This window comes from Hyla sarda, chromosome 5, assembly GCF_029499605.1.
Source record: "Hyla sarda isolate aHylSar1 chromosome 5, aHylSar1.hap1, whole genome shotgun sequence".
Lineage (NCBI taxonomy): Eukaryota > Metazoa > Chordata > Amphibia > Anura > Hylidae > Hyla > Hyla sarda.
In genome coordinates, this window is record NC_079193.1 from 196,184,359 (window position 1) to 196,197,055 (window position 12,697).

The 12,697-nt window shown below is 40.2% G+C and overlaps 1 protein-coding gene across 3 annotated transcripts in view; it reads right to left on the reverse strand.

The window, feature by feature from the left end:
- Window positions 1–12,697, reverse strand: part of CDH12 (cadherin 12) — an 863,358-nt gene that overhangs the window by 12,775 nt on the left and 837,886 nt on the right. For all 3 annotated transcript variants that reach the window (XM_056520962.1, XM_056520961.1, XM_056520960.1), the window contains one exon: window positions 4,022–4,143. In XM_056520962.1, the coding sequence (XP_056376937.1) occupies window positions 4,022–4,143 (122 nt within the window). The remainder of the gene's footprint in view (window positions 1–4,021; window positions 4,144–12,697) is intronic.

Genomic DNA, 12,697 nt, shown 5'->3' on the forward strand with positions numbered 1-12,697 from the left:
AAATGCGGTTACAATTTGTGGGAGGATTTTTCTCTAATTACCCCTTGTGAAGATAGTACATTTGGGGTAACACCAGCATTTTAGTGAAAAAAAAATAATTTACACATCCAACTTTAACGAAAAGTTGTCAAACACCTGTGGGGTGTTAAGGCTCACTGTACCTCTTGTTACATTCCTTGAAGGGTGTAGTTTCCAAAATAGCATGCCATGTGTTTTTTTTGCTGTTATGGCACCATAGGGGCTTCCTAAATGTGACATGCCCCCAAAAACCATTTCAGCAAAATTTGCTTTCTAAAAGCCAAATGTGACTCCTTCTCTTCTGAGCATTGTAGTGCGCCTGTAGTGCACTTTATGTCCACACATGGGGTATTTACATACTCAGAAGAGATGGGGTTACAAATGTTGGAGGGCATTTTCTCCTATTACCCCTTGTAAACATTAAAAATTTGGGGAAAAACCAGCATTTTTGAGAAACAAATATTCATTCACACATCCAACTTTAACGAAAAGTCATTAATGTCTAAACCTTGGAAACAAAAGTGACTACACCCCTAAGTAGAAATGTCCAAATTGGGCACAATTAGCATTTGTTTTCTCCTCAGTGTCGTGAGACTCATTAGTGTTACAGGGTCTCTGGTGAGAATGGGGAGCAGGTTTCTTAAATTTCTCAATTCACACTCTATACTGGTCACTGGAAGTTCAACATGGCACCTAATGGCACCTGACTCTAAGTGTCTAGAAAAAAATAAAAGAATTTTTGCTCATTATAAGGTTGGCCTCGGCTATAAGAAGATTGCTAAGACCCTGAAAGGAATCTACAACACTGTGGATTAGACCATATAGGACATGGTCATGTCAAAACACACCACACCACGGTTGACCACAGATATTGAGAGCACATGCTCAGCATATGACATATGACTGTTGCCAGCATTGCTGCAGAGCTTGAAGGGGTGGAATTAGGGAGGTGGGGGAGTCAGCCTTTCAGTGTGCAGACCATATGCACCATATACTTTTAATATCGTTCTGATGGTGTCAAGTGTGTGTTGCAGCAACCAAATGAAGAATACAAAGACGTGCGTGCCTTGCCAACAGTCAAGCATAATGGTTGGAGTGTCATGGTCTGGGGTAGCATGATATTTGCAATTTAGATTGGGAGCAACATTGGGGGTACAGGCCAGTGTGAGTGAACCAACTGATTTCCTGCTGTATGACTGGTAAAATGTACACATTACTAGTCACCAACACGATAGTTGTTTGTGGCACCCAAATCTAATGTTGTAGAGCCCAAGTAAAGTCTTTTAGTGGAGAAGGGACTCCCATGCTCTAGTTACTAAACAATTAGCCAGTAATGCTTATGGCAGTAGATTTTTTGGACCAGCAAATCTGTCCGACCTGTTGAAAGTAACCCAGTATATTCATCACCAAATTACTTCTGAATACTTGTTGGTCTGAGTGGTCTGTGTCTGGCTAAGAGTCATTCAGGCCAGCAACATATGTTACAGGAGCAATGACTATATTCTGTTTCTATGGAAAATATGCATTGAGCTCCTTTTAAAGGTGTCCCTGCTCCTTGCAAAGGGTACTGATAGCATAGGGTGCTTTGCATTAGACATAGTGCGCTAACAATAAAGTTGGTGCATGCTACATCTTTAGGTAAATGGTTTTAAAAGAGTCAGTAATAGGACCATGAATCCTTTTGTAAATAATTACCTGTTACTGTTAATAGTCAGGGATAGTTATGTATACACTGCATGTTTAACATACTATATAAAAGCATATGATATATGCACTATACATAAGTCAACCGTTTTCTTGTTACAGAACTCCTTTATGGTGAGCCACAATACCTAATAACATCACCATTTTGAGCAGGCAGCCACAGTGGGAGGTGCAAGTTTGTCATTTTGAAGAAAAAGTAGAGGAAATGTAGACTACTGAAGAGATTTAATCCTCTGTTTCTCTTCTCACAAAGATAATGTTAATGTACACAACTCATCCAGGATGACATTTTACGAATGCAGTACCTAGTGTCACTAACTAACAAAGGAGTTATGACACAATTGAGCAATATTTACCATCTCCTCTGCTCACCAGGCACAACAATACATTTCTGAAAAGTGCGATACAACAGAACATCAAAACTTTGTCAGGAGGAAAATCTGTGTACTTACAGATAAATAAACAAAACACAGACAAAGCACCCTAGCTGTGGGGAGGGGGATTACTGTGAATTTGCCCCTATGTGCTCCCGAGGTATAAGTAGTGGACCTTGTACTGCTATTACAGCAAATAAACTACACATTCCAAAATAGAAAAAGGCTTTAGCAGATCATGTAATCAAAATATCACTTTATTGTTGACAAATACAATAAAAATTACACACATCATTTTTATTGGCATTTTTTTCTGATGTTTTTGCATTTGAGTGGAGATTGCATTTTTGGCCCCTTTGGTGTTTTTTTCAAAATGTGTTGGGTACAAAAAAAAATGCAGTAGAAATGGGAAAAAATTTATTTAACGAAAAAAAAAATAATAATTAACTTTTAATTAATTTTTAATAAAGTGTGTATGTGTGTTTCACTTTTTTTCTAATTTTTTTAGGCAGTACTACTACTCCCAGCATAGAACAGACTGTTTCATGATGGGAGTAGTAGTACTAATAGACATATCGCCCCTGGTGTCAGTCCTGACACCCAATGCGATCGTCCATAATATAGCAGAGATGCGGAGCGGCTCTACACAGCACTCGCATCTCTGCTCTGTACTCAGACCGCCCAGAGTGGGGATTGGCTGGATGGTTATAGCCAATCACAGCTCTCAGAGGGAAATATGAATGAGCGATGTTCTATTCACATCATTGGCTGGAGTATAGTGCAGAGATACGAGTGCTGTATAGAGCCGCTCCGCATCTCTGCAATAGATAGGACGATCACAGCGGATGTCAGGAATGATACCTGCTGTGATCTGTCCTTAACTGCTGGTACTACTACTCCCATCATGGAGCACGCACACTACATTTTTATTATTGTTGGCTATAAGTTTGGTACCCTACGAAATTTTATTAAAAAAGGTGTCTCCATCATTTTTTGGGATCGCTAAAGTCCAAAAGAGAATAAAAACTGCCGGAAAAAAAAAACGCCAAAGTTGAAACCCACATGGCGTTTTTCTTGCCGTTTTTTTACTCCCATAGACTTAAAAGAGTGGATAAAAGCCACGATTTCAGGGGAAAAAACACCATAGGCTCAACATGCTCTGATTTTGAAAAACCGCTAAGGAGCTGAAAAGTTTCCAAAAAAGAGTGAAAAAACGCCAAAAGGATAAAAAAAAATGCCAAACTGGAAACGCCAAGGGGGAAAAGAATCTTGTGATTTCTCATTGATTTACAGCTAACATCTGGCCGCAGCATTTTTTGCCCAAAAAAATGCCATGCGGCAGAATTGACGTTTTTCTTGGCATTCCCCCCCCACCCCAAAAAAAAAAACAATTGGAATTTTAGCCTAAAGCCTTTTTTTGTCGGTCTTCTTCCTGATTTTTGTGGTCACACCGCAGCTAAGCTAATTGCCGATTACAGCAATATCCTGCATCTTTCAGTGATAACCTAAGCAACAGTGTGATGTATTGGGCCCCAGCACAAGGAAAAAGATCTGGTGCCACTGGCTGAGGCAGGACATCAATGTGGCTGGTGATTGGTTGAGTTACAGTGTACCAAGTTGAACCAGGAAGAAGCTAGAAGTAGAGGCTAGGATAAAGAGGCATCGGGGAGCACGAGGAAATATATATATTATATATATATATATATATATATATATATTTTTTTTTTTTTTTTTATGTACTTAACATGCATTATTTCTATGTTCAGTCAGTAAAAAAAATGGTTTTCCATCAATTTTGTTTAGATTGCATTTCACTGTAAAAGACTTTCTGTAGAAAAAGTAGAGTTCGGTGAAAATGATTATTCATTGTTTAAGTATAAATATTCTATAAATAACTACTTAAATCTTAATGAAATTTACATTACCTGTCTTGGCTTGGCATTTTCACATACTGATGTTTCATATGGCACTGTAACTTCAGGGGCAAATTCATTAACATCCAGAACATTTATGATGACATTGACTGAACTGGTTAACTGGGGATTACCTGTAGAAGACAATTCAAGTATAACGAAATGAAGAAAAAAAAATTCCTTTTTCAAATAACATGTTATTGCATATTTGACACACTGAATGATTGTTTACCTGATCCCAACACACACACACATACTGGCACTAGATATGTTTTCAGAACCCTGATAACTGCAATAATGTCTTACTATAACATTTTTTTCTATCATTCGAGTTTTAATGGATAACTGAAAGTGATAAGAAATATATAAGAAATATGCTAAAGTGTATTAAAAGCTGGGACAAAGTCCAATAAGAGAGAGTGGGACTTGCTCACTCCTGTCTGAAAACAGAGAGGAGGGGGTTACAGAGCAGCCTTCAGGGATTGGTTGAAGGGACCCAGCACAGCAGACTCAGGGAGGAAAATGAGTCATGCAGAGTAAGGGCAAGAGACATGACCCCTTCAAAGCACAGGATGAAAAACAAAGTAAGCATCAAAAAGAAAGTATCCATGATACAATTATAGGTGCTAGACACATAAAAATGGCATATATATGATCTGGATTAAGTAATAAGTAACATATAACTTTTTGTAGGATATGACAGGTACTCTTTATCAGCATATATTTTATAGTGGGGATCAAAAGTTTGGGCACAAAGGTAAAACATGTTATCAATGTGCATAAAGAAGCCAAGGAAAGATGGAAAAATCTCCAAAAGGCATCAAATTACAGATTAGACATTCTTATAATATGTCAACAAAAGTTAGATTTTATTTCCATCATTTACACTTTCAAAATAACAGAGAACAAAAAAATGGCATCTGTAAAAGTTTGGGCACCCTGCAGAGTTAATATCTTGTACTGCCCCCTTTGGCAAGTATCACCTCTTGTGAACGCTTTTTGTAGCCAGCCAAGAGTCTTTCAATTCTTGTTTGAGGTATCTTTGCCCATTCTTCCCTACAAAAGTCTTCCAGTTCTTTGAGATTTCTGGGCTGTCTGTCACGCACTGCTCTTTTAAGGTCTATCCATAGATTTTCAATTATGTTGAGGTCAGGAGATTGTGAAGGCCATGGCAAAACCTTCAGTTTATGCCTCTTCATGGATGTATAGTGATGTCAATTCATAATGTGACTGTGAGGTGATATAAAATAAAATGGAATTTGATCTCACTGTAATAGTTTTTAGAACATTACACAGCATGATTGTTGAAACAATAGAGAATAGGTCTAATGTTGTTATATTTTATGTAAGGTCCTGTTTTTCCAGATATGGAATAGGATAATAGATTAATGATGATGTTAATAATTAATTTTCATATATAATTCCTTGATATACTTACCTTGGTTACTAACCAATACTTACCTTAGTTCTGTTGATGAGTGATATGGTTTGATGAGTGGAAAGAGGCAGTGAGAGTAAAAATATGACCGGAAAGCCATAATACTGTCCCTGCTCCAACAGACTACTATGCAGAAATGAAGAAAAAAATGAAACATCATTGGTTTCTCAAAGATGAGTGGAAAAAAAGTGTTCACAAACCTGCTATGTCTATTGGAGTATTTTTCCTTATATCTATAAGACAGCCGGCAGACAAATCTAGTTTGCAGAAATTTAGACTAACACTTCGCGCAGCGTAGTCTGCACAGTCAGGTATAGTGACAAATTTTAATCTAACAGTTCGCGCAGCAGGATCTGCGCAGTTAGATATAGTGGCAGTATTCTAGACTAATAGTTCGCGCAGCTTAATCAGCGCAGAAACTGTATATTATTTACTAACAGGTTGCGCAGCCTAGACTTGCACATATACGTCACTGTAACTCAGCCAATCAGTACCTTAAATGCCCGTTTTTAGACTATCAGTTTGCGCAGGGTATTCTGCGCACATACGTTATTCATTGTGCTCAGCCAATTACAGTACTGAACTCTCTCAACCAATCAGCTATGGAATAGAGTGTCCATTGCATTATTAACTTACGCAGCTGTTACTGCGCAGCTACGTCATCGCTATTCCAACCAATAGGTTAAAAGGTAAATAAAACATAGCACCGGCGCATGGAGAAAGTGTTAGTGCCGGGTAGATCTATCAGCTCATGCAAGTAGGTTTGCGCAGCTACGTAGAGGACATCCCAACCAATAGTAAAGGTAAGGGTATACATCTGAGGATTGATTGGAGATAAAAAGTGTCCATCATTCTGACACAAATGATTGTTTTATTGGACCTGATGACACTTAAGTTTGTGATTGGATCAATGAATGCCAATCATGCTGAGCACCAATGGAATGTTTGGTGAGATCATTTCCTGTGATGACATCACTAAAATAGGAGGTTATAAATACCCAAACAGAGCTCTATCACACGTCATTGACCCTTTAGTCCTTGATAAAGCCACAGCTTGTGGTGAAACGTCGGGGAGGGTGATGTGTGTTAGGTTTTAATCACTAGTGGACACTCCAGTACATTGTTGTGGACTGCAGCCATAACAAGATAATAATATAAGCATGCAGTGACGTGCAGCACAAAAGATCAATACTGGCTGGAGATATGTCCATTATATTTTAACTTTTTTAAGTTGGCAAGAATAAAAGTTATGTTTTAGGTACTCTAGTTATTAGTGGGTGGTAAACCAGGGTTTCAGGGATCACTCAGTGATCAATTGTAAATAATATTTGTGGAAATTAACCCTCCACCGATAGGTCCAGTCCTTATAACCTACTCTTCATGGGTGAAATCCCCCGTGGATTTCGAGGTGGGTTTAGGATCATTATCCATTTGTAGATTCCATCCTCTCTTTAGCGTCAGCTTTGTCACAGATGGCATCAAGATAGCATCCAAAATTTGCGGAAATTTTATTGAATCCATTTTTCCTTCTACTCGTGAGATGTTCTCTGTGCCACTGGCAGCAATGCAACCCCAAAGCATGATTGATCCACCCCCATGCTGAACAGTTGGACAGAGGTTCTTTTCATTAAATTCTGTTCCCCTTCTTCTCCAAACGTACCTTTGCTCATTCCTGCCAAAAAGTTCAATTTTAACCTCATCGGTCCACAGAAAGTGTTTCCAAACTGCATCATTCTTGTCTCTATGTTCATTTGCAAAGTTCAAAAGCTGATTTTTGTGGTGAGGACGTAGAAGAGGTTTTCTTCTGATGACTCTTCCATGAAGACCATATTTGGACAAGTATCTCTTTATAGTGGAATAGTGTACCACAACTCCAGTGTCTGGCAGATCTTTCTGGAGGGGTTGTGCAGTCAAACGTGGGTTTTTAATAGTTTTTCTCACAATCCTGCGAGCTGTTCTGTCTGATATTTTTCTTGGTCTTCCAGATCTTGCTTTAACTTCCACTGTTCCTGATGACTGCTATTTCTTAATTACATTCTGAACAGAGGATATTGACATCTGAAAACATTTTGCTATCTTCTTATAGCCTTCTCCAGCTTTGTGAGCGTGAACTATTTTCAGTTTCAGATTTCTAGACAACTGCTTAGAAGAACGCATGGTGCTGATTGTTGGGGCAAGGTCAGATGAGTCTGGGCATTTAAAACCTTTGAGATTGACATCACCTGGTCTTCCCAGATGATGATTGAGAACAATCCATGACACTGGCAGGTCTCAGCTTTGCAAAGGGGGCAGTGCATGCTATTAATTCTGCAGGGTGCCCAAACTTTTGCAAATTCCATTTTTTTGTTTTCTGTTATTTTGAAAATTTAAATGATGGAAAAAAAATCTAACTTTTGTTGACATATTATAAGAATGTCTAATCTGTAATTTGATGCATATTGGAGATTTTTTCCATCTTTCCTTGGCTTCTTTATGCACATTAATACAAATTTTTACCTGGGGTGCCCAAACTTTTTGATCCCCACTGTATACTGGTAGACGGAACATGTTCTATTCATTTCCATGGGAGCGTCGATGATGCCCGAGTGCATCTTCGGCGCTCCCATAGAAATAAATGAAGCATGTGCCATCTATCGCACGCGCGCCTCAATGAGAGCTGGAGTGCCATACCGGAGATCATGCAGGGGGACCAGCGGTCTTACTACTTGTGATCAGTTACTTATCCCTATTCTGTGAATATGGCATAAGTTAATTTTGGCTGGAGTTCCCCTTTAATTACTAGTGCTTGGGTGGCAGTCTAGATTTCATTTTCAGATAAAAGTGGTACTCCGGCGCTTAGACATCTTATACCCTATCCAAAGCATAGGGGATAAGATGCCTGATCGCAGGGGTCCCGCCGCTGGGGACCGCCGTGATCTTGCACACCGCACCCCGTTTAAAATCTGTCCCCGGAGCGTGTTCGCTCCGGGTCTGATTACTGTCGATCACGGGGCCGGAGCGTTGTGACATCAAGGCTCCGCCCCGTGTGACGTCACACTCTGCCCCCCTCAATGCAAGCCTATGGGAGGGGGCGTGACAGCTGTTAAATGGGGTACGGCGGAGTACCCCTTTAATTGACTTTGGTGAATTATTTTTCACCCTTATACACTTTAATTCTATTTAAAGGGGTATTCCAGGCAAAAAAAAATGTTATATATCAACTTGCTCCGGATTTGATTTGTAAATTACTTCTATTAAAAAATCTTAAACCTTCCAATAGTTATTAGCTTCTGAAGTTTTCTGTCTAACTGCTCAATGATGATGTCACGTTACGGGAGCTGTGCATGATGGGAAAATATCCCCATAGGAGTTGCACAGCTCCTGGGACGTGAGTCATCAGAAAGCAGTTAGACAGAAAACAGCAACTCTACTTCAGAAGCTAATAACTATTGGAAGGATTAAGATTTTTTAATAGAAGTAATTTACAAATCTGTTTAACTTTCCGGAGACAGTTGATTATATATATATATATATATATATATATATATATATATATATATATATGGATATATATTAAAAAAGTTTTTGCCTGGAATACCCCTTTAATTTACAAATTTCTAATAACATATATAGGGTTAAAAATTATTTTCAGAATACAGTGCCTAAAATGCAGTATTTCACACTCTGTTGCACCACAACTCCTAGGTGTGATAATCTGAAGAAAAAAAAGGATTCACAATATTTACTGAAGAGGCTAGAACCTGGCAAGTGATAACGTCTGACAGAACCAGCATACCACTGCGCTGTCGCATGCAGATGAAGCTACTGCCTGCAGGAGTCTTTAGTTTTCTATGACTGTTTTGCCTTTTCTGTATATGTGATTCTAATAGGAATCAAATGACACCTCCACAGACATCTAACATTGCATAAAGAGTAAATCCCATCTGTCATAATCATGAATATTTTATAGTTATGAAAATAATTTCAGTCTGTGACTGTCAAGTATGGTTTGTGAACAGAAAGTATGTCAGTAAAACACTTGGCAAATCCATACTAAAACTTCTGACACATGCAATAATATCTTCATCCGGAGGCAAAACATTGCATTAATATTTAGTTGGAAGTGTTGTGTTAGAATTGCCTTTCAGCTGTATTTTTAGAAGGATTACATTCTTTTGTCAAGTAACATTTGTGTCAAGGATCACTTAAATGTAACATTTCTCTCATTGTAAAACAAGTTCTAAAGTTCATGCAAAACTGCAATAGTAGTTTTCCAAAACAAATGTGATGAAATAGCATTTACCGTCAATCATAGATGCCCTACAGCAATACAAGATGCCTAGGCAAGGCAGGCCTTTGAACATTAGGCACTCAAGTCTATGTTTGTTAGAGGCTGTAAGATGTGTGCTTGTTTATGGTGCTATTTTCATAGTTGCAAATGAAGCTCTGAGAAGATGAATTCTCACATTGAAAAACAAGATATAAGAAGCATCTCGCATTTCAATACTAAACTGTCAGAACAAGCCATCATTTCATAATAAACAAATTTATGAGATGTTTCTATCCTTATATTTTCAATCTGTTGGTCTATTTAAATAGCATGTAGTCTGAAATGAAAAAAATAAAATAATAATAAAAAAAAAATACTAATACTTTAACTTTAAAAGGGTTTCCTATTAAAAGTTATTTCCTATCCAGTAGATAGGGGAAAGGTTTTACCACTGTCTGGTCCCTATGGCTAGGCAATAACTTGTAGCCTTTGGGTAAGCCTTTGGTATAAATTACTAGATATAACAGAAGGTCTGAAGTGTTTAAAGGGGTACTCCGCCTCTAGACATCTTATGCCCTATCCAAAGGATAGGGGATAAGATGTCAGATCGGCGGGGTTCCATTGCTGGGGACCCACGGGATCTCCGCTGCGGCACCCAGCTGTCACGCCCCCTCCCATAGACTTGCATTGAGGGGACGGGGTGTGATCTTCAGCCCCCGTGGTCGGGATGGACTTAGCTTGAGGACCTCCAGCGGTCCCCAGCAGCGGGACTCCGGCGATCTAACATCTTATCCCCTATCCTTTGAATAGGGGATAAAATGTCTAGGGGCGGAGTACCCCCTGCTAAATTCTTTAAGAGCTGGAATTAGCACAAAATAGAGGAAAATAACTCTGGTGTTGTCCGCTGGGCCTGAAGTGATGATGTTGCATTTTTCTTTAAGACTAGTCGCTGGCTTCAGAGGTCTCTATTTGCATTATCACATGTGATTGGTTAGGCCAGTGACTTGCTGCATAGTCCTGTGAACAATGATCTATCAAACTGTCTTAGGGCCCATTCACACAATATATTTTCCAATTAGAATTCTACTCCGGAATTCTGCTTGAAAATTCTGATGCAGCAGACTTACAATGTTGTTAAAGGGGTGGAAAACTTTATTTTTTTTTTTTAATCAACTAGTGCCAGAAAGTTACACAGATTTGTAAATTACTTCTATTAAAAATTCTTAATCCTTCCAGTACTTATTAGCTGCTGAATACTACAGGGGAAATTATTTTGCTTTTGGAACACAGAGCTCTCTGCTGAATCATGAGCACAGTGCTCTCTGCTGACATCTCTGTCCATTTTAAGAACTGTCCAGAGTAGGATAAAATCCCCTTAGCAAACATATGCTGCTATGCAAAATTCCAAAAATGGACAGAGATGTCAGTAGAGAGCACTGTGTTCCAAAAAGAAAATAATTTCCTCTGTAGTATTCAGCAGCTTATAAGTACTGAAAGGATTAATATTTTTTAATAGAAGTAATTTACAAATCTGTTTAACTTTCTGGAACCAGTTGATTAAAAAAAAATAAAGTTTTCCACCGGAGTACCCCTTTAACCCCTTCCCGACCTATGACATACCTGTACGTCATGGGTGGCAAGGTGTTCCCGACCCATGACATACAGGTACGTCATGGATATTACTGCCGCTACTCGCGGCATCCCGCAGCGCCCGGAAAGATGGTGGCTATCACTGATAGCCAGCTATCTTACCGTGCGACCACGGGGGGTTTCGTCCCCCACCCCCCCCAGCGATCGCTGCTATCAGCTGGTCAAATCTGACTAGCTGACAGCAGCGTTTCGCTATGAAAATACTTAGCAGCGCGGTGTGTGAGTCCCGATCACGGGGATCGGGACACACACCGCTCTGCTAAGTGTCCCTGACCCGTCCCCCGGCGTCACTTACCCGTCCGAGCGGTGTCCCGAGCGGTCCCGGCGCGAGCAGCATCCTCCAGGCGGTCCCGGCGGCGCTGAGTCCCGGAGGTGAGTTTCCGGCAGCAGTGCAGCATCTTCATTGGCAGCAGTGAGATCGCCGTAAAGCGATCTCACTGCTGCCTCTGAGAGTTTCAAAACTGCAACTCCCAGCATGTCCAGACAGCCTTTGGCTTTCTGGGCATGCTGGGAGTTGTAGTTTTGCAACATCTGGAGGTCCACAGTTTGGAGACCACTGTATAATGGTCTCCAATCTGTGCTCTTCCAGATGTTGCAAAACTACAAATCTCAGCATGCTCAGTCTGTCCAGGCATGCTGGGAGTTGTAGTTCTCTAACATCTGGAAGAGCACAGATTGGAGACCATTATACAGTGGTCTCCAAACTGTGGACCTCCAGATGTTGCAAAACTACAACTCCCAGCATGCCCAGACTGCCCAGGCATGCTGGAAGTTGTAGTTCAGCAACATCTGATCCTTCAGATATTGCCGAACTACAACTTCCAGCATGCCTTGGCAGTCTGGGCATGCTGGGAGTTGTAGTTTTGCAACATCTGGAGGCACACTAGTTGGGAAACATTGTCCGTTTCCTACCTCAGTGCCTCCAGCTGTTGCAATTGTTGCAAAACTATAACTCCCAGCATGCACTGACAGACCATGCATGCTGGGAGTTGTAGTTTTGCAACAGCTGGAGGCACACTGGTTTGGAAACACTAAGTTTGGTTGCAAAACACTTGAAAGTTTATTACTTAACTTAGTGTTTCCAAACCAGTGTTCCTCCAGCTGTTGCAAAACTACAACTCCCAGCATGCACGGACAGCCAAAGGGCATGCTCGGAGTTTGCAACAGCTGGATGTTTGCCCCCTCCCCCCAATGTGAATGTACAGGGTACACTCACATGGGCGGAGGTTTACAGTGAGTGCTGCAAGTTTGAGATGGCGCAAATTTTGCGCTGCAGCTCAAACTTCCAGCGGCAAACTTGCTGTGAACCTCTGCCCATGTGACTGTACCCTAAAAACACTACACTACACTG